General features: G+C 56.4%; 3 protein-coding genes across 8 annotated transcripts in view; 2 read left to right on the top strand and 1 right to left on the bottom strand.

Annotated features, from left to right (window-relative positions):
• Positions 1-95: 95 nt before the first annotated feature.
• On the bottom strand, positions 96-4079 carry ZNF296 (zinc finger protein 296). Its single transcript, XM_055411911.2, has 3 exons — positions 3782-4079; positions 3394-3543; positions 96-1181 (listed from the first exon to the last, which is right to left on the bottom strand). The coding sequence occupies exons 1-3, from the start codon at positions 4077-4079 to the stop codon at positions 196-198; spliced, it is 1434 nt and encodes a 477-aa protein (XP_055267886.2). The 3' UTR covers positions 96-195.
• Positions 3366-13762, top strand: GEMIN7 (gem nuclear organelle associated protein 7). Of its 5 annotated transcripts, XM_088830522.1 has the most exons (4): positions 6505-6624; positions 8707-8806; positions 9273-9360; positions 12965-13762. In XM_088830522.1, the coding sequence occupies exon 4, from the start codon at positions 12973-12975 to the stop codon at positions 13348-13350; it is 378 nt and encodes a 125-aa protein (XP_088686648.1). In that variant the 5' UTR covers positions 6505-6624; positions 8707-8806; positions 9273-9360; positions 12965-12972; the 3' UTR covers positions 13351-13762. The 5 variants fall into 5 exon arrangements, with proteins under 5 accessions (XP_088686646.1, XP_088686647.1, XP_088686649.1 ...); XM_088830520.1 differs by lacking the exons at positions 6505-6624; positions 8707-8806 and adding an exon at positions 3366-3503; XM_088830521.1 differs by lacking the exons at positions 6505-6624; positions 8707-8806 and adding an exon at positions 3429-3563.
• Positions 13763-15331: 1569 nt separating this feature from the next.
• Positions 15332-27976, top strand: part of PPP1R37 (protein phosphatase 1 regulatory subunit 37) — a 36735-nt gene continuing 24090 nt past the window's right edge. The window contains exon 1 of one of the 2 annotated variants that reach the window (XM_088830518.1): positions 15332-15965. In XM_088830518.1, the coding sequence (XP_088686644.1) occupies positions 15764-15965 (202 nt within the window). In that variant the 5' untranslated portion in view covers positions 15332-15763. The remainder of the gene's footprint in view (positions 15966-27976) is intronic. The other variant, XM_055411894.2, reaches the window with a different exon arrangement.

Genomic DNA, 27976 nt, shown 5'->3' with positions numbered 1-27976 from the left:
TCGTTCCAAACCGGTCTGTCCAGCTGTCCACCCCAAGGAGGGAAGCCTCCCGCCCCACCTCAGACACCCCAAGAAAATCAGAGTCCAAACACGTGTAGCTGCGGGCAGGCTTTACTCATGGGTTGGGGGAAAGGATAGGAGGTCACAAAAGTGGGTAACCGTGGTGCCCTAGACGGCAAGGGGCATTCCCTCTGCTCAGGCATCCCCAGCCACCTCAGGGTGCTTCTGCCGCAGGTGCTTGTCCAGGGTGGCCCGCAGGCCAAAGGGCACGCAGCAGTGGGGGCACTCGAAGCGGGGCCCACCGGGCCCCAGGCCGTGCATGCGGCGGTGGCGGTTGAGCTTGCTGCTCTGGGCACAAGCGTAGGAGCAGAGCTCGCAGGCGTAGGGCCGCTCGCCCGTGTGCGAGCGCCGGTGCACCGTCAGGTTGCTGCTGTTGGTGAAATGCTTCCCGCAGAACTCACAGCTGCCCCCAGGCCCCGGCCCCCGGTTCTTGCCCACTGGCTTCAGCGTCTTCTTGGGTGACGTCTTCTGGTTCTTCTCCGGGTCCGTTCTCTGCTCCTTGGTGTCAGCACCCCAGCCGTCCCCACCAGGGCCCGCCTGAGCCCCGCCACCAGGAGCCCCGGGTTCCTGGACCCCTGCCGTGGCGGCTGCCCCAGCCCCTTCTCCTCCTCTGCACGGGAGGATGCTGGCGGGGGCTGCAGCATGGGCGGCGGGCTCGGGAGGGGCGGTGGAGGCCTGCTCCTGACCGGCGTCGGCCAGGCAGAGGCTCTGGGGCTGCAGCTGCCGGTGGGTCTTCTTATGGCGGTTAAGCTTGCTGCTCTGGGCACAGGCGTAGGGACACTGGTCGCAGGCGTAGGGCCGCTCACCCGTGTGCGAGCGCATGTGCACCTTGAGGTTGCTGAAGGAGCTGAGGGTCTTCTTACACATGGGGCAGGTGGGGCTCCGCCGGGTGGGCCCCACCCGGGAGCCCTTGACCTCGGCTTCGGGCCCTACCACCGACGAGACGGCCGACACGGCCACGGCCACCTCAGCCAAGCCCAGCAGCGGGGCCTCCGGGGACTCAGGTTCTGTCTGGTAGATGGACAGTCCGTGGTCCCACTGGGCGTGGCGCAGCAGTTTCCAGGCTCCCGTGAACTGTCGGCCACAGCGGAGGCAGTTCAAGGTCTTCAGGTCCTCGCGTTCTGCACAGAAGAAAAGGGCCAGGAAGTAGTGTGACTGGCAAGTCAGAGCAGTTGCAGTTCATAGCTGCCAGCTGGATACTAGGTGTGGGAGAGGCTCTAGTCCAGGGGCTGAGAGGCAGCAGAAAGAAGAGGCCAGGCTCCCTGCCCTCCCGGGGGAAGGTGTGCAGAGAGCGAGGCGGACAGATAAGGAGCAAGGAAAATTCATGCCGTAGATGAGTCCCTGGGGATTCCTTCTGTGTTCGAAAAATCTTCAAGAAAAGGTGAAAAGAGGAGAGGAATGGATAGAGGAGTGCTAGCTTATATTGGGGTCACGAAGGCCTGACCCAATTAGGCATGCTGGGCACCTGCCACCCGCAGCTCCCTCTTAAAACTTTCCTTAGGGAAGAAGACTTTCATTTTCCAGATGGGAAAGCTGAGGCAAAGAGACCTTTCCCCAAGGTCACACAGCTAGGAAGGGGTAGAGCTGGGGTTTCAATCCAGAAATCCCGGGGAGTGGGAGAGAGAGGAAAATTTTTTTAGAAAAAATGATTGGTTTACTCCTAAAAAAGCTCTTGATAACAGGATGTCTCTTCCAGGTCTCAAATACTTGGGTTCCATCCATGATCCCCTTTTCCTGCCTTAGAGACAAGGGTGCCAAGGTTTAAATGGGGAGAAGCCTTAGCAGTCACCAGTGTTTTCTTTCGACCCTCAGGTATTATCAGTAACGTATTTCCAGATCCCTTTTGCCTTTATGTTTTGGATGGGGGCGGCCTTCCCGATGCAACACCAAGGTCAAGGGCACAGGTCGGGGCTGGAGAGGGTCAGCCTGCCCTGACTTCCAGTTGGTTCCCCTGCCCCCTAGCTATGTGACCTTGGGCAAGAAATACACATCTCTGAGCCTCAGTTTCCTCATTTGCTGGAATATGGGGATCCTAGGGGTCCTCTCGGAGAAGGAAATGGCAACCCACTCCACTATTCTTGCCTGGAGAATCCCAGGGGCGGGGGAGCCTCGTGGGCTGCCGTCTATGGGGTTGCACAGTCGGACACGACTGATGTGACTTAGCAGCAGCAGGGGTCCTCTCCCTTTGAGACTTTCTGTGACCTTAGATGGAGAATAGCTGAGAGTTCTGGTCCATCAAGCCCTCTATAAGTATTAACTGTTGTTTAGTCACTAAGTCTTTGCGACCACATGGGCTGTAACCCATTAGGCTCCTCTGTCCCTGGGATTTCCCAGGCAAGAATACTGGAGTGGGTTGCCATTCCCCTCTCCAGGGGATCTTCTGGACCTAGGGATCAATTAAGCAGCATCTCCTGCTTGGCAGGCAGATTCTTTACCACTGAGCCATCTGGGAAGCCCATCGTTGTCCATAATTCTCCCAAGCCCAAGCACCTAGGAGTGTTTAGTTCCCATGATCCCATCACAGCCCCACCCTTGCCCACCGGGCCAGCCTCCCAGTTGCAATCAAAATCCCCCCTCCCCCTCTCACTGAAGGACCCTCTCCCTGTCCCAGCCCTGAATGTAATTCCATTTCACAAATCCCAGGGGCACATGGCACAGGGGCTAGAAATCCAGAGCTGTTTATGAGCTCCACAATCATACCAAAAGCTGGCCAAAAGCTCAGCTTGCCGCATATCTAGCACCAAGTTAAGGGTTTTAATTCCAGGTATCCAGACACCCAGGACCTGGCTGAAAACAGGGGCTTCCTGGCATGAAAGGCTGGGAGATTCCATCAGGAAGGGAGGCCAGAAGCCCCTTCCCCGACTCCAAGCAAATGCCTCGATGAGAAGTGATAAATAAATGGAAGGGGGTGACAACACCCGCAGTCCAGCTGGCCTCGGCTCCCCTCCCCCAGGCCGCTGCCCTCCCCAGAGGTCCCCCCTACTGCCACACTGGTCCAGCCACCTGGCCAGTTATTTCTGGCCAAGGGGAAGGAGAAGTGAAACCAGATTGGGGGTGTGTGTATGGCAAATCCCCAGACCAGTCTTCTGGGGCTGGCCACACCCTGTGGGTGGCCCTCTTCCCCTGCCCAGCCCCGCCCCCACCTACCCCCTTCACCACCACTAGTCTCAGCCCTAGGACAGGGCAGGCCCTGGCCACGCCTAGGCTGCACCCGGTGGGGAGCCAGAAAGGGGAAGTAGTGCTCACTGCCCCGCCTGTCCAGCTCAGCCCCTCTCCCACAGGAAGCCGGGCCCTTGAACTTGAGACCGGTGACTGCATCTCGGCTTTACTCACCTGAGCCCTGGCAGGGGCTGGGGCCTCTGAAGAGCTGACAGCCCAGCTTCTTGTGGTCCATGAAAGCAGTGATGGCCTCCAACGGGAAGGTCTGCAGGCAGCGGCCGCAGGTCAACAGATCTGGATGTTTGTCGGTCCACGGCTGTCGGTCTGCAGGGAGGAAGCGGGTGGTGAGCGTGGGGTGGGGCCAGGATGGGGCCTGGGGGTTCCGAGGGAGAGGGGAAACCCGAAGGTCAAAAGGCAGGTTGGAGGCCAGGACCTGGCCAGGAAATTAAGGCAGGGGCCGGGAGTAGGGGGGGGAGGGGCCCAAGGGTCGGTGCCCCGAGGAGGTCCCACCCGAGAGAGAAGGGAGGGAGGTTGGCCCGGGGCTGGGGTAGGGGGCGCTCACCGTGAAGGCTCAGGGACAGCGGCGTCCACGGCGCCCACTGGTTGCGCAGGCCGAGGGCGTGGACGAGGCCGCCGGCGGGCACGGGGCCGGGGCAGTAGCGGGGTTCGCTCTCGAACCGCTCCGGCGCGGGCACTTCCTTCGGGGTGAAGGGCCCTAACCCCGGGGCCTGCAGGGGCCGCGGGTCCGGCTCGGGCTTCACGTCGATGACGAGGTCTCGCATCTCCATCTCGTCGTCTGAGTTGGCGGCGGGCGCGGGTTCTATTCGGCGAGGCATGCAGCCGGCCTTGCGGCGGGACATGGGTCGCGGGCAGGCGGACTGGCGGACTGGCGGGCGGAGGACGCGCGAGGCGTGCGCGCTCAGACCCAGGCGCCCAGGTGAGTGACTGCGGCGACCCGCAGCGAACTCTTACACGTGCTGGCCCGGCCCGTGGCTCCGCCCACCGAGGCGGGGCCTGCCGGGAGAGGACTGCCCCACCCTCAGCCAAACTCAATCAGGACCGTGCCCCCTGCGTTTGGCTGAACTACTGAATATCTTGAAGATAACGAGTTCACACGACCACGCACAGAAACAGCTATTCCTGACCCCGTTTTTCCGGGGTGGTGGAAACTGAGGCACAAGGTGCCCACTCACACCCCCAAGCGAGAAAATGGTAGGGGCCAAGTTTCTAGCTAGGCGCCTGATAGTAATCTGACCTATTCCACTGAATGCATTACAATAAAAATTACTTGGGCAAACAAGGGTTAAGCGCCTACTATGTGCCAGGTTCTGGACTAAGCACTGAGATGCAGCAGGGTAGAAAAACAGACAATAACCCTGGCCTCTTGCAGGTTATTCGTTCAGAAAGAGTCTCAACAAGATAAACTAAAATATGAAGTGCTGTCCAGGACAAGTGCCATGGGGGTGGGGGGGGCGGAGCTAGCAAGGGTTATAAAGGGACAGGATTACTGGGGTGGGGTTGGGACCTCAGTTTTCTCCCCCTGCCAGGCCTGTGTATTCGAGGAGTTCTGTAAATTAAGTTCTGTACTGATGGAGTTCTGTGAGAAAACAAGGTCAGCTCCAGGGACATCTTTTGACTACTTTAAAGTCTTTGGGTTTTTTGAGATGGAAGCCTTGGGAGGGTTTGGAGCCCAGGAGGGTCATGATCACATACACTGACTCTGCTCCTAGACCTGGACTCACCGTTAAAACCAAATAGCCAACCAATAGCCTCCTTCCGCTGGGGCCTCCTCCAACTTCCCTTGTCAAAGCTGCTCTCTGATCGCTATTTGAAGTGGCATCAACACCCTGCCCCACCCTCCAACCTTGCAAGTTTTCTTTTCTTCCTGGCACCGACCACATCACCATCTAGAACTGTTTGTTTACTCTATCTCCCCTCTCCCTAATACAAGCCCCCCCACTCCCCAGAGGTCAGGGCCAGGGTCAGTTGGCTCTGGCCTGCCGGCTGTGTCCTCAGTTCAACACGGAGGGAATTTCACATGCTAATCTTCTGGAGTGCCGCTGCAAGCCTGAGGGTTCCTTCATATTGTTATTCAGGTCTCACCTCCACCGTCCTCCAAAGACCAGAGGACCTCCCTGACCACAGGATCTAAGAGAGCCCCACCCTGCTGAAGGCCTTACAATTTACACTCCATGACCTCCATCTGTCCCCAGTTCCCTCCTGGGCTTCAGGTTTCCCATCTGTTACCTGAGGTGGCTTCTTCAACGCCACCTCCCATGACGGCCCAATTAAAGACGCTCCCCCAACCTGCTACCCGCTATCTTATTCTCCTTATTTTATTCCTTTTGCATCCTTGTCAAGCCTTGAAGGACCTTGTCGGTGTATTTGTTCACGTAATAACCTATTGGATCTCTCTCAGTCTCCCTAGAGTGTAGGTTCTGAGATGGACGGAGCCAAATCCATCTTGTTCACAAACAGAGCTCCTAATGGTTCATAGTTAACAGACTGTGTATTGAGCTCCCTCTATATGCATTTTTTTTTCAAAATATATGCAGAGGGTCTCTGTACCAGGCACTTGGTCTTGGGGATCCAGTGGGAAACTGAGGTCCACAAGACCCCTCCCTTAGTGAAACCATGGGGCAGAATGAATTCTGAACCCATAACAGTGCGTTTCCAACTCAGGACAGACATTCTGCCTTTCAAGGCCTCAGTTTCCCATTGTAAGACGGGGCTGTGGGGAGTCCTGCAGGGCAAAATGACGGCCTTTGGTCTCTCCCAGGTGCTGCTCTGCAAGGCTTTTTCCTGGCGCGTGGCTGCTGAAAGCATGATCTCAAGGTTCCAATAGGGAAGGTGGGGTTCAGAATGGAGGTGAGGGGTAGGAGTGTGCACGTGCAGGGGGCGGGGGGGCCAAGTCCCGTGTGTTTTGAAGCAGAGGAGAGGAGCCTCAATTTCTTCTTCTGTAACATGGACATCCTGGACGTCCACACCTCGCAGACTGGTAGATCAAGAGCTAAGCGCAGGGTCAAGCAGCTGGCGGGGTGGCGCCCGGGGTCTGTGCTGGCTTCCGAGCCCGCGAGCCCGCCCGCGACCACGTGGGACGGCGGCGGAGGCGGCGCGGGCGGAACCCAGGCTCGGAGGCTCGCGGCCTGCCCGGGCCTCTGCAGCTGGCGCGCCGGCGGAAGTAGGGGCGCCAGCCGCTGTGAATCTCAGAGTGGTGCGTCGCGAGAGCGATCCCGCTCCGCTGTCCCAGCACGGGACGCCCACCCGCGTGCAAGACCCCGAGCGGCGGTAAGAGGCGGGTCCGCGCTTGCAGCGCCGGCTGCTGGGAAGTTCTCGTCCCCGAACGCCTGCATCGGGGAGGGACTGAACTCCCAACGCAGCAGCGGAGACATCCCCGCGCCCGGGGTGAGTTGCCGGGGAGGGGGCGGGGGTCGGAACCCCCTCGGGAAAATAATAACGACGACGATAATAGCAGTAATAATGGCTGCAGTCCTCAGACTCCAGCCTTTCCTGGAGCAGAATCGTTCGCTTACTCTGTGTCGGGAGGTAGGAAGAACGTCCAGCCCAGGGCGGAGTGGGGAGTGGACGCCTGAGGGCCAGGAGGACCTACTTAGTTTGAGAAAAGGAGAGCGACGGGTGGCCGGGGCGGAATTGAAAGGAAACTGACCGGCCCTGGTCGAGGGCGGGGGGATTCAGCGCTCGGTGTCCACATGCTCACCGGACGCCCCATTTAACTAATTTGCATCCAGACCCGGCCAGCCCTTGGGGTGGTGGTTGTAGGCTGGTCAGTATCTCGGTGAATTCGGTCCAGAGTTTTCGCTGTTAACCTGGTAGCTCAATTGCTTCCCAACCCTGGCCATTGACGGTTTAGCTAAGTGTTTGTCCACGGAGTCGATCATTCCTATTTTCTAGAAAGTGAACTTTGAGGCCTCCAAGGATGGAAGTTTGTGAATCTCCTGCCCCTGCCATTGATCCAAGTGATGGGCACTTTAGTTTATATGTGGGAAATGGGATCCAATTTTTTCCCCCCTGAAACCTGGGCAGAAAATCCTTGGCTTGGAGACTGATAGGATTAAGGACTCTCCGCTTGGTCACCAGGAAGAATACCTGCTTTTGCTGTCTTGGGCACACCCTATGTGACCTTTCTCAAACCAGTTTCTTATCAAGTCACTCCCAGCCCTCAATGGCTGTCCTTTGCTGACTGAAAAAACTGCCCTTTTGCATAGGGCAGGGGTGATGGGCCTGTTACCAGACCAACCTGGGTTTGCTCCCTTTTCCTGTCAGTCACCAGCTTGCACCCAGTAAATGCTTTGGCATCACCCCACTTCAGTTTCCTCTTTGGGAAAATGGGGATTGTTCAGGTATGACCAAACCTTTTTTTTTCTCCCTAGTAGCAAAAACATGGCCTATGCTGGCCCATGTTTAATTTAATTTTGTTTTATTAAGGAATTTAACGGAACTCTTTGGCAACTTGCATATTTCCCATCAGCCTTAGAGGGGAGTGTTTCTCCTAAAACACTCAAGTGTTAACCTGCAAGTGCGGGGAGAAAGCCCTGGGGGCTGGAGACCCTGGACTAGACTGGGAATGCAGTGGTCAGATACACTGGAAAATGCACATATCCCTTAATCTCATTCACAGCCATCTGTGGCGAGATAATGAACATGCAGCAGTCCCATTAATTCATTGTTCACTGTGGTCTTGCTCATCAGGTGAAAACCTGGGAGTCTTCTTTGGCTCTTTCCCCAGTCCGTTAGCAGATAGTGGGGGCTCTCAACCCTCAAGAGGTAGCCTAATCCAATCATTTCTCCCCGCCCCGCTTCACTGCCCCAGATAATGTCATCTTCCATCTTCCCCGTGAGGTGGCTTCCTCTCTGGACTCCCTGCTTCTCCCCTTGCCCCTCACAGTCCATTCTTTGTGCAGCAGGCAGAGGGATCCTATGAGTCAGACCCTGCTCCTCTACTCAGAGATAGCCCAGTCCTCAAGGCCCCTGCCCCCACTTCCTGCCCACCGGCCTCCTTACTGTCACCCAGTCACCCTTCTATGGGCTTTGAGTTTGCTGTTCCCTCGAACTGGAATGCTTTCCCCTCCACGTCTCATGGCTCAACTCCTCATTCCATTCTGGTCTTTGCTCCAATGTACGCTTATCAGAACCTTCTTTTCCGAGCCCCTTCCTGGAAACCACCTCTTACCCGCCACCCCCAGGCAGGGCCAGGTGTCCCTTCCTGGCTCACGAAGCCCCCGGGCTCCTTCATTCCAGCCCTGCCTACTCTTGGTGTCACTGTCTGGAGCTCTGGTGTGTGTCATCCACTGGACAGTAGGGCCGGACTCTTTGGCTCCCAGCTGGGTCTCCAGCACCACCCAGCGTGGGTCAGGTGCAGAGCAGGCACTTGGATAACAGGGGGAGTGAATCCTTCCACAAATATTTACTGAGTGACCCCTGGTTGCCGGCCCTTGTGATGTAATCAGACATGTCCCTTCTCCCCAGGGCTTAGGTTCTGTGGAAGAACAGATGGCACATAGGCAGACAAGTAAATGCATATTGTCAGGAGGTGATAGTGCTGTGGAAAAAAAAAAGAAACTGCAAGGTGAGAGGGCTATTATTTTCCTTCCTGTAAGGAGGAATGTTTGAGCAGTGACCTGAGTGAAGTAAGGGAGGAAGGCAAGCCATGTATCTGGAAATATGGCAACCCACTCCAGTACTCTTGCCTGGAAAATCCCATGGACACAGGAGCTGGGGAGGCTGCAATCCATGGGGTCACAAAGAGTTGGACACGACTGAGCGACTTCACTGTATGGAAGAAGGTTCCAAGCAGTAAGAACAGCATGTGCAAAGGCCCCGGGGCAGGAATGTGCTTGACCTTTTCAGGGACTGACAACAGTGACCACAGGGTAGAAGGGAAGGAGATGAGATCAGAGAGGGGATAGGGCCTTGGAGTGAGGACTTTTGCTTTTGGCCAGGTGGAGTGGGAGCCATGGGAGGGCTCTGAGCAGAGGAGGTGTAAGATCAGACTTGGAGCTGAAGTTGAGAAATGCTGATTCATTTCTCTGCAGGATCCTTTCTTGCAAGGAGCTGACAGTTGAGCTGCCAAGACAGGAAGAGCCTCACAAGAAAAAGGACAATCCCAATCACCTCTGTATGGTGAGTGGCCCTGGGATGGGACACTGGGTACCTGATTCGTGTCAGTCACCTCAGTGAATCACTTTAGAGAGGAGGGGACTGAAGCAGGGGGAGGGGTGCACTGCCTGAAACTTAGGTCCTGTCTCCTGCCCACAATGCCAGCATCTCCTTACATACAGTCAGCATCAGTGCAGTGGTCAGGGTGCAGGGTAAATTAGGAGTGTGAGATTAACGTATGCACAGTACTATATATAACATAGATAACCAACCAGGACTTAGTGTATAGGACAGGAGGGCCCTATACTCAATATTCTGTAATAACATATAGGAGAAAAGAATCTAAAGAAGTGTATGTATATGTGTATATAGTTTTCCCTGGTGGCTGAGTGGTGAAGAATCTGTCTGCCAGTGTAGGAGACATGAGTTTGATCCCTGGGTGGAGAAGATACTTGAAGAGGAAATGGCAACCCACTCCAGTATTCTTGCCTGGGAAATCCCATGGGCAGAGAAACCTGGTGGGCTACAGTCTATGGGGCTATAAAGAGTTGGACATGACTTAGCAACTAAAGAGCAAAAAAAAAATATATATATATATATATATATATATAATATAACTGAATTGTATATATTTTTAATATATATACATATAATTGAATTGCTTTGCTGTATACCTGAAACTAGCACAACTATACTTGAAAAGAAAAGCAGCCGACCTCAGTGTAGTGGCGTGTAATATGTACAGGCGAGTGCTCAACTTTCACATTTGTTGGGTCATTTAGTCCCTGTGGCAACCCTGTCAGGTTGGTCCTCTTGTCAGTTTTATAGATGGGGAAACTGAGACCCAGACCTATTAAGCAACTCCCCCTAGGTCACACAGCAGTGCCCACACTCATACAGTCGTCGTTATTCAAGTGTAACTTGAATGACACTAGGGAGAACCTAGTGTGTAGGTCATGAACCTTTGGTGCACGAGCCTGTTGAATCCTGATAACAAGCGGAGGTGGCCGTTGGTGCCGTTTCTCCACACGGTGGAAGAGGAAACGTCTTTTGCTTGAGGTCTCTTGCTCTTGTCTCTTGCTTGAGGTCACCCACCTAAGCAGGCCTGAGAGCTCAGTTTCCATTCCATTCATTCCAGCAGACACAGTATTTAAGGAGTCTGGCCTGTATGCCACCCCATGTTCCAAGAGCTGGGGCTACAGCAGAGGGGAAAAAGCAAGGTCGCTACCTGTGGGGAGGCAGCCGTCTCGCAGAGAAAAAGACCATAAGCAGACCAGTAAATAGACAACATCACGTGTAAGAGAGGGGCATGCTCTGAAGAATGAGGAAGCCGACTCAGGTGAAGGGTGCTGAAGGGGAGATCTTGAAGACAGGCTGCTCTGGGGACGGGGAGAAGGCAATACAGGCAGAGGGAACCCCAGTACCAGGGCCCACGAAGAGACCACGCCAGGTGTGCTTGAGACCCAGCAGGGAGACCAGTGCGGTCGGGTGGAGAGAGTGAGTGGGGGCGTGAGGCCAGGGCACGGGCAGGATCCGGAGCATGCAGGGCCTTGAGGGCTGTGGTGAGGACTTGGACTTTGACTCTCTGAGCAAGACGGCAGCCAGGGGAGGGCTCTGAGCTGAAGAGGGATGTGATCTGACCTAGGTGTTAATGGGGTCCCTCTGGCTGTGTGTGAGGACAGACTGGCAGTGGGTGAAGGTGGAATTGGGAGTCTAGTGAGGAGCTGACTTCAGTAGTCCAGGCAGCAAACGACAGTGGCTATACTGAGATGTTGGCCAGAGTGAAAACTATTAGGTTGTGAGTCAGTCAGTTCAGTTCAGTCGCTCAGTCGTGTCCGACTCTTGGCCACCCCATGGACTGCAGCACGCCAAGCCTCCCTGTCCATCACCAACTCCCGGAGTTGACTCAGACTCATGTCCATTGAGTCGGTGATGCCATCCAACCACCTCACCCTCTGTCGTCCCCTTCTCCTCCTGCCTTCAATCTTTCCCAGCATCAGGGTCTTTTCAAATGAGTCAGTTCTTCGCATCAGGTGGCCAAAGTACTGGAGTCTCAGCTTCAGCATCAGTCCTTCCAATGAATATTCAGGGCTGATTTATTTTAGGATGGACTGGTTGGATCTCCTTGCTGTCCAAAGGACTCTCAAGAATATATATATATTTTAAGTGTAAAATATATGTTTTTCTCCCTGAGCATTTCTTGTTTCTTTTTGCCGCCTCTAACCAGGGATAACCCGGTTAGAGTTCCCTAAGCCGGGATAACCCAGGCCAATTCCTTGGTGGCTCAGATAGTAAGGACTCCACCTGCCAACACAGGAGACCTAAGAGATGTGGGTTCCATCCCTGGGTCAGGAAGATCCCCCTGGAGAAGGAAATGGCAACCCACTCCAGTATTCTTGCCTGGAGAATCCCAGGGACAGAGGAGCCTGGCAGGCTACAGTTCCTGGAGTTGTAAAGAGTCAGACAGAACTGAGCAACTAACACACACACTCTTATAAAAGCACCAAATCCTAACCACTGGTTAATCCTAACCAGGGAACTGCCTGCGGCCCTGCCCCAACATTTGTCTTTCATGATCTGGATGTTTTTGAAGGACCAGGCTAATTTTTTTTGTTTTTTTGATAGATTGTCCCTCAATTTGAGTTGCTCAATAGACTGAGGTCATCCATTTTTGGCAGGACCACCATAGGAGGGGTGCCCTGTCCTGAGTGTGTCATATCAGGATGCCCTTGGTGTTTGTTTGCCCCATTACTGTACACGTTGATTTTAATGCCAACATTAGAGTGGCATCTACCATGTTTCTCCACTGCAAAGTTACTCTGAAGTCTTTACAAGGAATATCTTGTGAGGAGGTACTTTTAAGACTTTGCAGATATCCTGGGCCTTCTCACACGTATGGTAAGGACTTTCCCCTCTCTTCCCTTTATTTATTTCTTCATTTATTTATTTAAAATAAGTATGACTCAAAAAATTTCACCCTTAAAAAAAAATCACCCTTTTGAGTTGACTCCTGTGTGAATGGGAACTTATTTGGAAGATGTGCTGTGCTTAGTCCCTCAGTCGTGTCCAACTCTTTGTGACTTCATGGACTGGAGCCCACTAGGCTCCTCTGTCCATGGGGATTCTCCAGGCAAGAATACTGGAGTGGGTTGCCATGCCCTCCTCCACAAATAATGGATTGGATGGGCTGTTTGTGAGAGAGGTCAGGGCTTGTGCTTTTAGCAAATATTTATTGCCAGGGACTGGGGATAAAAGCAGTACAGGGAATTTCTTAGTGGTCCAGTGATTAGGACTCCACACATCTACTACAGTGGGCCACGGGTTCGATCCCTGGTCTGGGAACCGAGATCCTGCATGCTGGGTGGCACAGCCAAAAACTTAAAAAATAAAATTTAAAAAGCAGTGCGAAAGCCCTGCTTTCATGGACCTTGTAAACGGGGGTGCTAGGTCCTGGGAAGTGGGGGGTGACTGGCCGAGTGATGGCACAGATTTTAGAAGGGGGACTTAGGAGTTGGGTTTTGGACAGATTAAGTGGAGATGGGGTAGATAGACTTCTGCCCCCAGCCCCCTCTTCCTGTAGCTCCACACTCCCCATAATGACTTCCTGGTCTGCTTCTTCACCCAACAGCCAGGATAATGCAGACTCCGCTGGCCACTCCTGTGCCTGTGCTCCGGCTCCCCCGGGGTCCTGATGGCTTGAACCGAGGCTTTGCTCCCGATGGACGCAGAGCCCCCCTGAAACCAGAAGTCCCAGAGCCTCCAGAATCTCGGGAATCCCGGGAACAGCAGGCTCGAGCCTCCCTTCGGGAGCGCTACCTCCGCAGCCTGCTGGCCATGGTGGGGCGCCAGGTGTGCTTCACTTTGCACGAGGGTGTGCAGGTGATTGCCCACTTCGGAGCCACCGACCTGGACGTGGCCAATTTCTACGTGTCGCAGCTGCAGACTCCAATAGGTGTGCAGGCTGAAGCACTGCTCCGGTGCAGTGACATTATCTCATACACCTTCAAGCCATAAAGACTTCATCGTGTTCATCTTTCTGCCTTGTGCGTAGCTACAGTCTCCCAGGCCTCCATATGCTCCTGAGCTTGGACCTCTGGGCCCCAGAGAGTTCAGAACCCCCTTGGAAATTCGCACCAAGCTCCAAGCAACTCTGACATCTCTGGACATCAAGGGTGTAGTCAGTGAACTTCTGCAACCCCATGGATTCTACATCCTGTTGAAAGGAATGTTCTACCTCACAGAACTCTCAACTCTACAGATATATGGGCCCCATGCCAGTTCCTGAAGATTTGGGACAGAGGGAGGGAATAAAGGATGGCAGATTACCTAATGGGAAATTGTCTATTGAAGAGGGTGCAAAGTTCAGCCACCCTGGAAATATTCCCCAATGCTTCCCTCCTGCCAAGGAATCAATTATCTCAGGAAACTTTGCTTCTTGTTTTATTTCTCTTTTTAACGTAGCCTATATGGATTGAGCCAGATTTAGGGAGTCGAAAGGGCAGCTATCGAAAGGCTGAATCCTGTGGAGCTGGGTCAGGAAGGGGAAGACATGTCAAAGGAGTAGGAGGAGCTGGGATAAAGAGGTAGGGATTGGACCACGGCTAGTCTGGAACAGCTGGTGTGACCTGGATGCCAGACTTGGGAGACTTGGACTTTTCTGGTGGGCTGGCTTGTATACAGTGAGGGGAGTGACTTGAATTGGGTTACATGGTCACATGCAAGAGGTCCCTCCCATTGACTGGCCTCTGGGTGGGTAGCCTTTAGGTGGGTCAAACCCTGCATGGCAGCGCCATTGGGAAAAGGGGGATTAAGGGTTAGAGTGAAACTTTGCCCCTTCTCCATTTAACCCCAGCTTTGTCACCTGGCTGTCCGTTTAACACACTTTACTTAGCCCCATTACTAGCAGTCGTTCAACTGCTAGATTTATTTATTTATTTATTTGGCCATGACTCTGGGATCTTACTTCTCATACTAGGGGTTGAACCCGTGCCCCCTGTAGGGGAAGCACAGAGCCCTAACCGCTGGACCTCCAGGGAATTCCCTCAGTAGATTGTTTTAAAAAGTAATTTCTGCCCCCTCTGTAGTCCCATCAGTTTAAGAATGTAAGTGAAGATTCCATTCAATATAGATGTGATTTCCTTTGGTCACCTTCAGTGGTCAAAATGCAGCAACCACTGAAGCTGAATGTAGTTTGTGCAGGGCCTCAGCTCCCATTTGTTCATTCACAACGCTACCTCTGGCGACTCCTGGGCCCAGGTTTCTAGTTGCCTTAGCAACGACGTCACTTGCTCCTCCCCAAGTCACCTTTTTTGGTTTTAGCTCCGCCCACCCAGGGTTATGGTTGGGTTGGGACAGAGCGGAGAAAGTGCGGAGGCGAATAGTAAACCACTGAGTCAGCCCTTGTGGGGGCGTGGCTTGGGTTCGTGCTAGTTCGCTACTGGCTCCGTGATCTACCTGCTCCATCGCCGGGTATTTCGGTTGGAAGATTCGTCCCTTGCTTTCGGAATTTCTTCCTTCGTCCGGCTTTTTCTTTTCTTAAAAACAAAAACAAGCTAAATTAAGGCTAGAATACTTCTTATGGACTCATTTCCGTTTTTGAGTTCAAATTATATACAATTTATACAAGAGAGCCCGATTCGACTTAGAATAACCACAACATCCAAAGAAGATCCCTGATGAAATGGCAGTCTGCAAGTGGAAAGCTGGAGCCTAACCAGCAAGTGGAGACAGGTTTTGTCTCCAGGCGGAGGTTCTGTGTCAGCATCCATCACCTGTATTCATACAGTCAACACAGCTCCTACGGTCTTTCAAGTTCTCCATCCCTTTACTTCTCTCCGTATCAGCTGGCCTGGCCTCACCAAGCGTGTGTTTTTACTCCCCTCACCTCCACTCCTTTCTCCGTTGCCTGAGCTCGTGACGAATGTGTGAGGGCCTGAATGTTAGTTACCTGCTTTGAGGCGGGGAGGCGCGGGGCGGGGGAGCGGCCTAGTTCGCGCTTGCGCGCTGCTCCGGGCGACGGCGTCCATCTCGCCCCGCCCCTCGTGTTCTGCCGTTCCGGCTCTGCAGATTCGCTACCCACGTTTCTTTTTCCCGTGGCTCTTTCTGCCTTTTGGTACCCGCTTTAACAACGCACGAGACACTCTACCTGAAAATAACTTAACTTGATTTTCTGCTTTACCGCGTACGCGGCGGGCTCACTGGACCTTAACGAAAGTGCGGCTGCGAACGAGCAGACGCTCTCGGGGCTCGGGGGAGGCGCGCTCGAGCTCCCGGCGGCGACGACTACGACGACCAGGAGAGGGGACGGAGTCGGCGCCTGAAGCAGTGGCTGAGCCCATGCCCCGGGACGGCGGGAGGGCCCGGAGAGACAAGCCCGGGGCCCGGGGCATGTCCCCAGGGCCCCCGTGAGGAGGCGGCGGCGGCGGCGATGGAGATCCCGCTGCAGGAGGCGCCGCCCGGGCCGGGCGCTGACGGCGAAGCCGAGGAGGCCCCCGCCGAGGCCCCGTCTCCCGGCCCCGCGTCGCCCCCGGCCGACGGGCGCCTCAAGGCTGCGGCCAAGCGCGTTACGTTCCCTTCCGACGAAGATATCGTGTCCGGAGCTGTGGAACCCAAAGACCCCTGGAGACACGGTAGCCACGGCCGGAGCGCGGGGGCGGGCTGGTGGGGGGCCTGGGAGTCGGTGCGGCGACCAGTACAGAGGTGAAGCTCAATAAGTTGCCCCTAATAATGATTTAAGGAGACAGTCGTCAGTTTAGAGCTTGGAGGGTGTTAGAGAGGGAGTGGCTGTTGGGTTGGGAAGGTGAACATTAGCTGGTTTATACTACTCCCTCTCTCCCCTCCCCAAGGGACGCTGATGGTGATCGTTTGAGGAATTCAGAAGGTGAGCAATCAAAGAAAGTTTAGTGGCTTGGGAGATTGATTAGGAGGTCTGTAGCCTTTGAGTTAATGGTTCCCTCAGAGAAGGATAGAACAGCCAGGGGAGGAAGGGCAGTTGGAGGAGTTTGATGGGCCCATGGGGACAGAAAGAGGTTACAATTGTCGTCTGCAAGCCTCGGGGCAAGTGGTGGTCACGTGACTCAACTTCCTTGGCTGAAAGGAGGAAGAGGAGTAAACTTGGAGTCTGGTGGTAGAGGAGTCAGTCAATCCCGGGATTGGGAAAGGGAGGTAAGGTAAATAAATAAACTTGCCAGGAAAAGGAGCGTAGTTGGTGGTCAGTTTGCGGCTGGTTGAGATAGTCCAGGCAGGTGTTCGATCTTGGCATTAGGAAGAAAAGTCACGGTGTGCCTCCTCTTCTTCTCCTCCCCTGCTGCCCCCCCCCAAAAAAAAAGGGGAAGCAGAACATTGTCAATCATTCAGGAGCAGAGGAACTCTGGAGCCTGGCTCTGGGAGGGTTTTCCTTGTTTTGTTCCTCCTACCGCCGTCCCGCCTGCCCCGAGAAAGCATTGGAGTTGCTGGCGGTGGAAGTGAGAGTGCTGGAGAAGTTTGATGGCTTGAGGTGTGGGGGAGAGAGGTTATAAGTTATAGGTTATAACTGCATAGGTTGTAAGTCCTCTGGAGAATCTCGGTCGGCTCTGTGTTGGAACTGAAAGAGCAGCTGGAGGAGTGTGTTTTATCCGTAGGGCTGGGAAGGTGGAAAGTCGCTGCAGAGATGAATGGCAGGGTTCAGTCCTGGACAGGTCTGGGACTCACGCTGGGATGGAGCTGAAGAGAGGAGGGATTAGCCTGGACCCTGGTCTACAGAATTCGGTCTGTTGGCCCTGGAGAGAGAGGTAGAAATGTTGTTAGTCTGTAGGCAGTGGAGAATTGATGGCTTTGATGTGAGGGTGGGAAACGTGGGAACTGAAAGCTGAACACACGAGGAGCGGCTGTCAGTGCCGTCTTGGCCAGTTAGTGTTTTGTTTGTTTTGTCTTTTGGCTGCACGGTGCGGAATGGGGGATCTTAGTTCCCCGACCACGGATCAAACCCTGGCCCCGTGCTGTGGAAGCACAGTCCTAACCGCTGGACCTCCAGGGAATTCCCCAGCCAGTTATTGTTGAAGAGACAGTGGTTAATTTAAAATTCTTGGCCTTGGGAGCCAGCCAAGTCCCTGGACTCTCGGCCCTCAATATAAGTTAAGTTGGAGGGCTTGGGGGACTAGGGCTGAGGAAGGGAAGAGGGAACAGGCCCCAGATATAGCATCCGGTCCAGGGAGCTCAGAGCAGGAGGGAAAGAACTGGAGAGGCAAGAGCAGGATGGTGGCTAGCCTGGGCTCCAGCTCAGTCCTGAGTCCCATTTACCCAAAGCATGACCTCAGGCTGGGTTCCTAACTCCTCAGAGCCTCGATTTCCCACCTGTAAGTGGGTGAGAATAGCCACGCCACGGGGTTTCAGAGAGGACTGAATAAGGTTGTGTGTGGAAAGTGGTCGGCCAGGATGGGCCTTCATGAAGCTGCAGTTATGGTTGGTCATTTTAGGGGTGATGTTAGTTGCATCATTTTAGGGGCTAGCCTGGACAAGTTGATTCATGGAGTTGAGGGGGGGGTGTGCTTCACAAGCTTCCAGTCCATTGGTGGGCTCGGGCCCGGGGGGAAGGGAAGATGTTCCATCTGTGGGCTGGAATGTGGTGGTGGTGGCGTTGGCAGTTGGAGAGTCCGGGCCGGGGGCGGGGTGGGAGTAGGGGAAAGTTTCTGGCCCGCAGGTTCCCAGAAGAGCAACAGCTGTGTGTTAGCAGCTGTTGGGTTTTGGGGAAGCCATTTTTCTTCTCTGAGCCTCCTGTTTCTTTCTCTGCAAATGGAGGTGCTAATTTCTACTGTGGGGAAGTTGTGAGGATTAAATAAGATAGTCCTTGTAAGTTCCTGCCACATAAATAGCAGCTGCTGTTATCCAGGCAGATTCAGTCTGTTTTTTTTTTCTTTGGGGTTGGTTGGGTTTTTTTTTAATGTCTCATGGACAGTCATGAAGAGGCAGTGAAGGCGGGGGTTGGGGGGGCAGAATGTTGAGCAGGAGGGTCAGTTGGTGCCTGGCTGGGAGGGGTTGAGAGGATGGTGGCTGACTGGTCACCCCGGGGAAGAGGCAGATGTGGTGACAGCTCCCAGGCTGTGGGAGTCTCTCCTTCCTGGAAGTTCTGGGAGGGACAGCGGGACTGGCCTGCACTCACTCTCCAAAAACATCAGTGGGTCTGAAGTGGAGAGGTGATGACCTGGAGAAATGGGTTGATTTTACGGGTGGGCGAGGTCTGTCCGGGCCAGGGAGAGGGGCTGAGGTCGACCTGCGAGGGAAGGAATTGGGTGGCAGGGGAAGGCTCATTGGTGAAGTTGGTGAGTTCAGACAATGGGATTTGGCAGGCCTGGTGATGCTGGCCGGTGACTTGCCCTGTGTCTGGGGAGGACAGTGGAGTTGTTGGCTGGCCTGGGACTGAGGGAGACAGAGGCTTTCCAGGCTGTGGAAAGTTGGGCCAAAGGACTTGCCCAGTTGAGAGATCTAGGGTCTCAGCTGGGGGCTTCAGGGAGGGGTTGGCAGGTCTTGGAGGAGGGGCAACAGATTTGCTGGAGGTGGTCTGTGAACCGCGGGAAAGCAGAGAGGGTGTCATTTGAGCTGCGGCCCTGGTGGGAAGGGTGAGGGAGGGGTCACACTGGGGCCGACCCTGGTGACATGACCCCAAAGCCAAGGGTGAGGGAGGAATTGGCTCATAGGAATTGGAAGAGGTCATTCAGAAGCTGCTCTTCCATCTCAGAGATGGAGAAGTCGCCCCGGCCCGAGGTGCAGAGGCACCCCCGGGCTGGGAGCAAGCAGCCACTGGAGGAATTGGGCCCTAGCACCAGGCACCCAGTCAGCAGAACTTTGCCCTGGGAAGAGAGTTCGGCCAGGCCTGACAACCTCGGGCTGCAGTGGGCGAGGCCTGGATCTGGGGCTAGGTGGGGGCCCAAGTGGGTGGGAGCCTCTGGGGGTGTCTGCCTGAGACAGGAGCCCTGTCAGGCCCTGTCAGAGGTCACGTGTTGGGGGATTCCTGGAGGCCAGACATCTGAAGGAGGTGTGGGAGATTCTCATGCCTACTGAGGCTCAACCCAGCCCAACGCTCAGAAGGGCCTTCCCATGTCACATGATGTCCCTGCCTGCCCCCAACTCGGGGCCTGCTTGTCTACCTCATTGCACTAAAGGCCGCCTGCTGTTAAAATACACATTTGCTTCGTGCTGATGGTCTCTCTCTCCCGCTGGAATGGGGGAGCAGACTCTGTCCATCCTCATTCCCACTCAGCCCCTTGAAAGACACATGGGGATCATGGCCGAATGAGCTCCAGGGGCACGTGCAGCCGTGCAGAAGGGCTGAGGCCAGGCTGTACCTGGGGTCCGTCTTGCCGGGATGTGCTCCCTGCCCGGCCCCGGCCGCAGCGTGCTGTGGCTCTGGCACAGCCCCGATTCTCGCTGAGCTGGTTTGTTTCCTCATCTGTGAAATTGTGAGCCCTGTCCTGCTGACCTGACCTCCAGGATGTCTGAGTGGATGGGATGGACCTGGTGGGGCAGGGGGGTCTCTGCAGCAAGCCGGTTGCCAGTAGATGGGCTGTGAGGCTGGAGAGGAGGCCGCCTCCATACTGCTGGGCTGGGGCCCGTGTGTGCCCCACATTCCCTGGGGGGTGGGAGTGGGCCCCCATGGAGGAGGGGCTCGCCTGCCGCAACCCGCATCCATAGCGGCAGGCCTTGCGGTCCCAGCTCCTCTGAGGGTCTTGTACCAGGGACTCTTCAGACCAAACTGTAGGAATGACCTGAGGCCCAGCTGTCTCCCGAGGCCCAGCTGGCCGCCGTGTGCGGAGGAGACACGGGTTTGGCGAGGCAGGCGTCGGGGAGCATGTGACACCGGCCACAGTCTGGGTGGCTGTCTCCCCCTCCCTCCAGTCCTACCCATGACTCATTCCCCGCTCCCTGACCTCCACCCTGTGCAGTCTGTCCTGGAGTCGGGGCAGGGGAGCTTTGCCCCCTGGGAGACTTGTCACGTGGAGTGGCGGCGTCTGCAGGGTGAAGGGGGCCCAAACGTGCCCTGCTCTGGCCACCCAAGCTTCGGCGGTGGGATAGGGGAGAGGGGCTGATGGGGTCAGTGGCCATCGTGTTCCTCAGTGAGGATCAGAGAAGGTGGAAACACCTTCCTGTTTGTTCTCCCTGAAACCCAGCTGCAAATTGAGTCCTTGAAACTGCTTTAACAAGTGGAAAGGTACCTGTCAGTAGTGGACAGAGGCTCTCTTGCTAGTTAATGGCTTGTTTTACCTGAGTGGTGGGCGGTCTGGCTGGGGAGGAGCCAGTGCCCCTGTGGAGGGTGGCTCTGATGCTTCCCCCAGGTTTCCGTCAGGGTCCACCCTCGCCTTCTGCTGCCAGCATTGGCACGTAGACTCTGCCATGTGACTTTGGGCGATCATTCTCTCTGTCCATGATGATATTTCTGTCTATGAAATACAGCTGACGGTCGTACCTCCTCATAGGGTGATGAGGATTAAGTGAGATAACAGAGTCCACAGGGAGTGCTGGGGGGCCTTGTTCTTGTCGTCGCCAGTCTTCTGCCCCCGCCCACTCTGTGCTGCGCTGTCTCTGCTGTGTGTTTCTGCTCGCCTCTCCCCCAGGGTTTCCCTCGTCAGAACCCTGCGGTCTATCCATCAGAAGAGTGCCCCGACATCCCTGACAGGGACGATCCTGTCTGTGACAAGCTGGGTGACTCTGGGCAGGCTGCCCAGCCTTTCTGAGCTGAAACTCAATCAGCCTGTCTCGGCCTCCAGCTGAGAGGCAGCAAGGGCAGCGAGGGTCTAGATGCGAAGCGTCGAAGTGTTAGCCGCGGCCTCTCAGACAACGGCCATGACCGTGGACAAGTTCCAGCCGCCCCCTGAGCCCCGGTCCCCTCTGCAGAATGGGCTGGCGCCCCGGCCCTAAGCCCCGTGGGAACCTGACTCCGTGGTTGGGCCTGTGTGGGGAGCGGCTGGCCCTGCTTTCCACCTCCAGGGCTTTATTTGTGTTCACATCATGTTTCCCTCTTCAAGGGTGAAGACTGTGGGTCACCCCTGTGACCTGCGTCTGGCGCCCAGGAGGGTGGGCAAGCAGCAGGGGAGTGAGGCTTTCCATCAGATCTCACGCCGCCGAGGCTTTGGGGAGAAAGCCTCTCAGAGGAGTTGATGGGCCTGTGCCAGGCCCCACGCCTCGGGTACTTGGCACTCAGTCCTCCAAGGGGGCTGTCGAAAGTGTGTGCACATGTTTCTGGGAACCAGGCGTCTCCTGTCTCTCACAGGCATTTGGCTCCAAAAGTATTAAGAACTGTGGAGCCAGACGCCCTGGACTGGACTGGCCGTGACGGGGGCAGCTTCTGGGGATGGAGGCCAGGAATCTGTGTTTCTAGAAAGCTCCCCAGGTGGCCAGGTTTGGCTGTCCTGCTCAGGGCCCCTGATTCAGCCCAGCTGCCCACTGCTCAGTCCCAAGGCTCAATTCCAGACCTCAGTTCAAGGGTGGCTGGGGCTGGCCTCGCAGACTTGTTTTAGAGCACATTGAAGCGTCTGACTTGCGGTAACTGCAGAAACAGGAATTGGGTGGGCAGCCTGTCACAGCTCAGCCCCTGCTCATCCGGCGACCCTGGTCACCGCTCATTCTTCCCACGCGCCCACCGCTGGGCTGAGTGGGTGTCTTGGCTATGTCTGCCAGCCAAACAGGAGGCAGGTGCCGTTCTTGCCAGTTTGTAGATGAGGTACTGGAAGCACAGAGAGGCAAGGTCACTCACCGGAGGTCGTCACAAAGCCAGGCAGTGTGGCTGGGGGGCCTGCACTCTTCGCCCCCAAGTCCTGGCTCCGTGAGTGTCAGTAAGTTGCTGCATCGCTTCTGCCTGCTGCATGGTTTCTTCGTCTTGAACCCATAACCCTTTGTAAGATGGAGATGACCATTCCAGCCTCACCAGGTAGCTCAGGGGTGAGAAACAGCCTGAGTGAAGGGATCGGCTGGGTGGCACTCAGGAGGGGATCCCTGTGGTTCTTGGACAGCTTAAGTGTCCTGGGAGGTCCTCGCTGCTCCTCTGTTGCTCAGCCTTGGCCCAAATTCCTCCTGTGCTCCCCAGCGTGGGGATGTGGTAAGTGCTCAGTCCCTTCCAGCTGAAGGTGCGCAGCCTCTCGTTTAGTGAATGCCAGTGTTAGGGGTCGGGAAAGAAGGCAGGCCCTGCCTCTGTGGAGGTCACAGTTGAGTAAGGGAGCTGCACAGTAAACAGTTCTAATCAAATCGGGGTGCCCAGGACCCTAACTGGGAAGAGCTGATGGGCAAGGCACAGGTGGCTTCTTGAAGGAAGGGGCCCTCTCAGGCCTAAAGAAATCACTGGAGTGAGCCAGGTGAGGAGCAGTTGGAAGAAGTGCAGAGGGTTGGAGGCGGAGCCAGTGAGGCACATCCGAGGAGGAGAAAAAAGCCAGTCTTCCTGAAGTCTGGAGGTGGAGCAGGAGGGTCAGAGGCCAGACTGGAGAAAGCAGGGAGGGAGCACCCACACGGGTGGGGCCTCGTGGGCCCTGTTGGCATGAGGGTGGCAGGGAGCCAGCAGACGGCGTTCAGAAGGGGCCTGCCCACTGCTGTCAGCAGACCCTTCCGGGAGTGTGGCCTGCAGAAGCTGAGACCAAGGCTGGGGCAGCAAGCCTGAGACTCTTGGCCTCGTGAAGCCCTGCTGTGGCTAGGAGCTTGCATTTGTTCGATTGGTTTAATCACCAAATTTATCTGAACCTCTCCCTCCCCAGAAGGTTTTGCACTGTGATATTCTCCCCATGGCTCTCTGAGCTCCACCCCCCAACCCTAGTTCATGCCTCCTGCCCTGGGGTGGGGTGGTGGGTGGGGGCATCGTGCACTTGAGTGATTGCACTGCCTCCCCCGTGCCACCTCAGCAATTGGCTTCACCTGTAAAGGCCCCCAGGTCCCACACTTCCCAGATCCAGAGAGTTCTAAAAACTGGGGTCTAACATAATAGAGGAAGCATACTGTGGTGATTTTCTAAGATCAGGAAATTCTGAACTCTAGAATATTGGCCCAGCAGTTTCCAGTAGGAGACCATGGAGCCCCCAGTGGGCTCCTTTCCCGTTTCTGTGAAGCTGTAGTAGCACGAGACAGCCCAGGCCTCGGGCTTCAGGGCACTCTGGTGCCAGTCCACCTCTGCTCTCTGTCTAGAGGCGGTCGCCTGGCTTCTCTGCCTCAGTACCCGCTTTTGTGTGGGGATTGAGAAACTTGGGAGGCCACTGGACCGGTAGCTAGCTATTGCAGGCACTCAGTAAGGGCTTGTTAGAGCTGAATGGGGCCATGTCCTGGTGAGCCTGCCCCGGCTCCCTCCTTTCCAAGAGCAGGCTGACCAGCCCGAGACCCTGGGCCGATTGTGAATTCCACCGCATGAATGCAGGCATGTCCTGAGACCTCTCTGTGTCACAGTTTGCTCATCTGTGGAGCCGTTTTGGCAGAAGAGGTGTCTGTTTCGAAGCTTCATGACTCTTGGTGGGGAGCCAGGCCCAGCCTTCTGAGCCAGGAGCACCCCGTAGCCCCCGCAGACCTGGTGAGAATGCCGAGTCCTTGACCTCACCGCTCCCGGGCCGCCCCCATCACTCCTGCCCTGAGCCGGGCCTTGCTCGTGTTAGGGCAGCTCTCTCTTTGGGGTGCTTTCTGGGCTGGAGCTGCAACAGGAGGTGGGGGTCTGGTGCTTCAGTTAGGGTGGGACAGGCGGAAGGGGTCCTCTTTCCAGGAAGGGGGTTCCAAGGCCGGGTGCCCCTGGGAAGGACCGATGTCCCTTGGGCTTCACTTCTGTCTTCTCCCTGCTGGGAAGGCAGTTCCACGAGGGCAGAGCCTGGCTTGGTCTGGCTCCCCTGAGTGTCTCCAGAGCTGCTTGGCAGCCCTCCCCTTGGTGGGTCATGGTGGGTGCAGGTGCCCAGTGGGCACTGTATAATAAGTTATTCTCACCCCCTTCCTTACTTACTCTCTGCAGCAGCTCTAGAGCCTTTGCCTCGAGGTGGGGGTGGCGGTTTGAAAGTGTCTGCTGACAGCCGCTAGGCTCACGTGACTTGCCTGACGCCCTCTCCCTTTCCAGCAGAAGCCTGGGGTGGGAGCCCTGTGGTCTGATGCTGCGGAGGCCTTGTCGGATCCCAGCTGGGACGTCCTCCCTGGTTGGGTGGGTGGAAACCTGCTGGGGTCCGACTCGTGAGCCACTTTCCCGCCCACCCCTCCATCTCCCACAGCCGTAGCCTCCTGCCAGCTGCCAGTAGCCGTGTGGTGAGGGAGCTGCTGGTGTTCCGTGCGGCCCTCCCCTTTGTGCGAAGCCAGCACTTTCACAGCTGAACCCCCTGGGTTCCTCAGAGCCCCGGGGCGCGTGGGGGGAGGCAGGGCGGGGCTGCTGTGAAATGGAAGCCCCCGGCCCCCCGCCAGGGAAGGAAGTGACCCTGCGGAGGGTCAGGCTTCAGGATGGCCATGGTGGGGTGATCTAAGCTCTTCGTGTGCGTTTACTCATTTAATCTTCACAGCAGCCAGAAGGGGAAAGCTGAGGCTCACGGGTGCCAAGGCCACACAGACAGTAAAGGGAGGATCCGTGTTCGAACCAGAGTGAACAGGGCTCACCCTCTGCTCTGTTCCCCAGAAGCCTCCCAGGCAGGGCTGCTTCCTCACCACAGGACAGAGGCCGCGCCCCTGAGCCAGTGGGAAGCCCCTCCCAAGCCGGTGTCCATCCCCATCCATCCCCCGCCCCCCGGTGCCCCCATTCTGATCCACAGACCTTGGTTCCCTCTGCCCTGCCTCCCCGCACTGTTGCACACGGCATCCCCAGAGCGCTGCTCTGCTCTCCCGGGTTCCCGTGATGCCTCCTCGCGCTGTTATTTGTTTGGGTCCGTCTTCCCCTACTGGACCCAGGAGCACCGTAAGAGGCCGCGTCTGTTCCGTCTGGCTCCACAAAGGAGACCAACCAGTGAACATCCCCAGGCCCCACAGGGACTGCACAGTAGGCCTGCTGACGAGCGCCCCAGGTCGGGAGCCTCGGGCCCCGAACCCAGGACTGGGCCTCAGAATAGCTGTGGGCCCGAAAGGGAGCAGGGGCCCAGGAAGATGTTCACGGGGTCGTTTGGGTCATTTGTCCACGCTGTCGTCCGTCCATCCACTTATCCGTTCGGTCATCCCTTGCCACCGCCTCTGCCCACAGTGCACCAGGCGACGGAGTCCTGGCTGCCCTGCCTGCTCTTATGCCCTCTCCATTCCTGAAGAAGCGAACCCTGTTTCTTCACATCAGGCTTGTGGCCCCTTTCCCCCACTGCCCCGCACACGCCGCGCGGGATCCCTGACGCAGCTCACGAGGCCGGCCCCCGCCGCCACTGACCGTGCCCGGGCCCCCCCTCGCCCGCGTCCTCGCTGGGTTCAGGCGCGGTGGCCTCTTCTCAGTTCCAGCCTGCCGGGCGCTCCCCACATCCTGTCCTGGGATGCCTGCCTTGCTATCTCGGGTACCAGCAAATCCTTCTTTCCTGGCCCTCTCCCTCGGTTCCCCCTAAAGGTCAGCGACCTGGTTGCCTGTGGGCCCGAAGGTGCTCTTGCGCCCATGGCAGTGAGCGTCATGAGAGCGGGGTGGCTCTGGTTGGGTCTCTCATAGCCCTGGGGTTCCCAGCGTGTGGCAGGCACCGAGAGAGAAGGAAGGGCAGGTGGTGCTAGGCCTCAGGGACCAGATGGCCCTGCCCTCTCGCAGCCCAGGACAGGACAGGAATGGAAGACAGGAGGAGGGCCCCGAGTCTGCCACTGGCGTCCCCCTGCCAGATCTGCAGAGGGAGTGCGGGTCGGGGGGCAGGCCCATCTTGGCTGTGCGCTTGCTGTGGGTCCTCAGCCGAGGCGCTGCCTTTCTGTGCAGCAAGGGGGGTGTCAAGTTCCCTTCCACCGCATGTGTTTCCCTGTTTCTGTCCATAGGTCACCCCCACCATTTAGGGAACAGAGTGCCAGGACCTTCTAATCGAGGGCCGGTGGGCGGGGCAAGAGAGCTCAGGTTGTAGTAACTGGTCTGCCTCTCTGCCTTTGTGGCAGGTGACCTGATTCCCTGCCTGCCAGCGTCACAGGAGGAGGTGGAGGAAGTCAGTGGGGTCCAGCCCCCTGCCCTCCAGCTTAGGCCTCCACCCTCGCTCCTTGTCCTGTTCTTCTCTCCTTGGGATACTGGCGTCCCGACGCAGCTCTCCCAACTTTAATCGCAGTGACTGGAAAGGGCTGTGTTCCCTGGGATGGGGGTTGGGGGTCCTCTGCCCCCCCACGCCTGGGCTCAGCCCTCGGGGTCTGCGGTGTGGAGCTTCTCTGGGCTCCCCTGCCGTACCGCTGTCTTCTCGCTGCACTGCAAGCCCCAGGAGGGCGGGGCTGGGCTGTCCTGGTCACTGCCCTGTCCAGCGCCGCTCAAGGCAAGGGGCCGGTGCTTGGCGAGTGTCGCTCCATTAGCATGGAGCTGGGGGGTAGGTGTGGGCAGAGCCCGGAGATAGAGCTCCCTGCGTAGCCCTGCTCAGAGCCCCCACATCTGACAGCAGTCTGACCCTGGCTGGTCCTGAGCAGACACCCCAGGCCGGTGAGTTCGGGGGGCAGGGGAGGGCAGGGCCATCTGACTGGCAGCCGCCAGCTGTTGGGTCCAAATGCCTGTGCTCACTGACCACCCAGCCGTGAGCATCCCAGCTGGCGCAGGCTCCGCCCCTCTTTGCTGCGTCCAGATTATCCGGGGTGGAGGCTTATTGTCCTGGTTTTACAAGTGAGGCAGCAGGCCAGATGGGGTGGCCTGGCACCCAGGACGGCTCCTGCTGCTGCTTGGGCCACCTCTGTCACTTTGAGGGGCAGAGTGACACGTCCTCGAGGGGGGCAACTGAGAGACCTGCCTTGTTGTGCCCCTGGGTTCCTGCCTAATGTTAGTATGAGAAGAAAGGGTTTGGGCTCTGGGGCAGTGGAGATGCCATCTGCAGCCCACAGGGCAGCTGAGCAATCCCTGCCCGAGGCTCAAGCTTTCTCCTCATCCCCTTTATGCGGGCCAGTGAGGGGATCTGGGGGTGAAGGGTGTGCAGTCACCCAGGAAGCTGAGGATGGTTGTTACTAAGGGAGAGACCCCTTATTTTGATTCTCTTCTGATTTTATAAATATATGTTCACTGTAAAAAAAAAACATTTGGAAAGTTGAAAGAAGAAAATGAAAATCACTTCTTAAGCTTACCATCTGGAATATTTTTTTAAAAGCTCTGTTGAGATATAATTCACGTACATTTCACCCATGTAAAGCACACAGTTCAGTTTTTCCCAGAATGCTGCATTTGTCATCACAGTCCATTGTTAGAATGTTTGATTACCTGACCTCCCCCCCCAAGAAACCCTGAACCCCTTAGCGGGGATCCCCGCACCCCACCCGCGCCCCCGCAGGCCGCCGCTGGTCTGCTCTCTGTCCTGTTAGCTTCTGGACATTTCCTGTAAGTGGAATCGTACCCCCCGTGGCCTCTTGTGTCTGCCTCCTCTCACCGAGCACAGTGTTTACAGGGTTCACCCACGTCGTGACTGTGCCCGTGCTTCGTTCCTCATTATCAGTGAATAGCGTTCCCTCGTGTGGATGGTTTTTCTCTTCATCCACTGATGTGCATTTGAGTTGTTTCCACGTTTTGGCCATGATGAACAGTGCTGCTGTGGGTGTTCATGCTCAGCTTATTGTG

This window comes from Moschus berezovskii, chromosome 22, assembly GCF_049115385.1.
Source record: "Moschus berezovskii isolate FMDL1 chromosome 22, NW_MosBer_1.0, whole genome shotgun sequence".
Taxonomy (NCBI): domain Eukaryota; kingdom Metazoa; phylum Chordata; class Mammalia; order Artiodactyla; family Moschidae; genus Moschus; species Moschus berezovskii.
Note: the sequence above shows the minus strand (reverse complement) of the source record. Positions and strands in the feature narration are given on the sequence as shown.

Bases quoted from the DNA above. Each gene is read 5' to 3' on its own strand.
- ZNF296 (XM_055411911.2), bottom strand. From the start codon at position 4,079: ATGTCCCGCCGCAAGGCCGGCTGCATGCCTCGCCGAATAGAACCCGCG. The intron at 3,544-3,781 runs GTGAGCGCCCCC...TCCTCCCTGCAG, and splicing joins GCTGTCCCTGAGCCTTCACG to ACCGACAGCCGTGGACCGAC. The intron at 1,182-3,393 runs GTGAGTAAAGCC...TCTTCTGTGCAG, and splicing joins CAGCCCCTGCCAGGGCTCAG to AACGCGAGGACCTGAAGACC.
- GEMIN7 (XM_088830520.1), top strand. From the start codon at position 12,973: ATGCAGACTCCGCTGGCCACTCCTGTGCCTGTGCTCCGGCTCCCCCGG.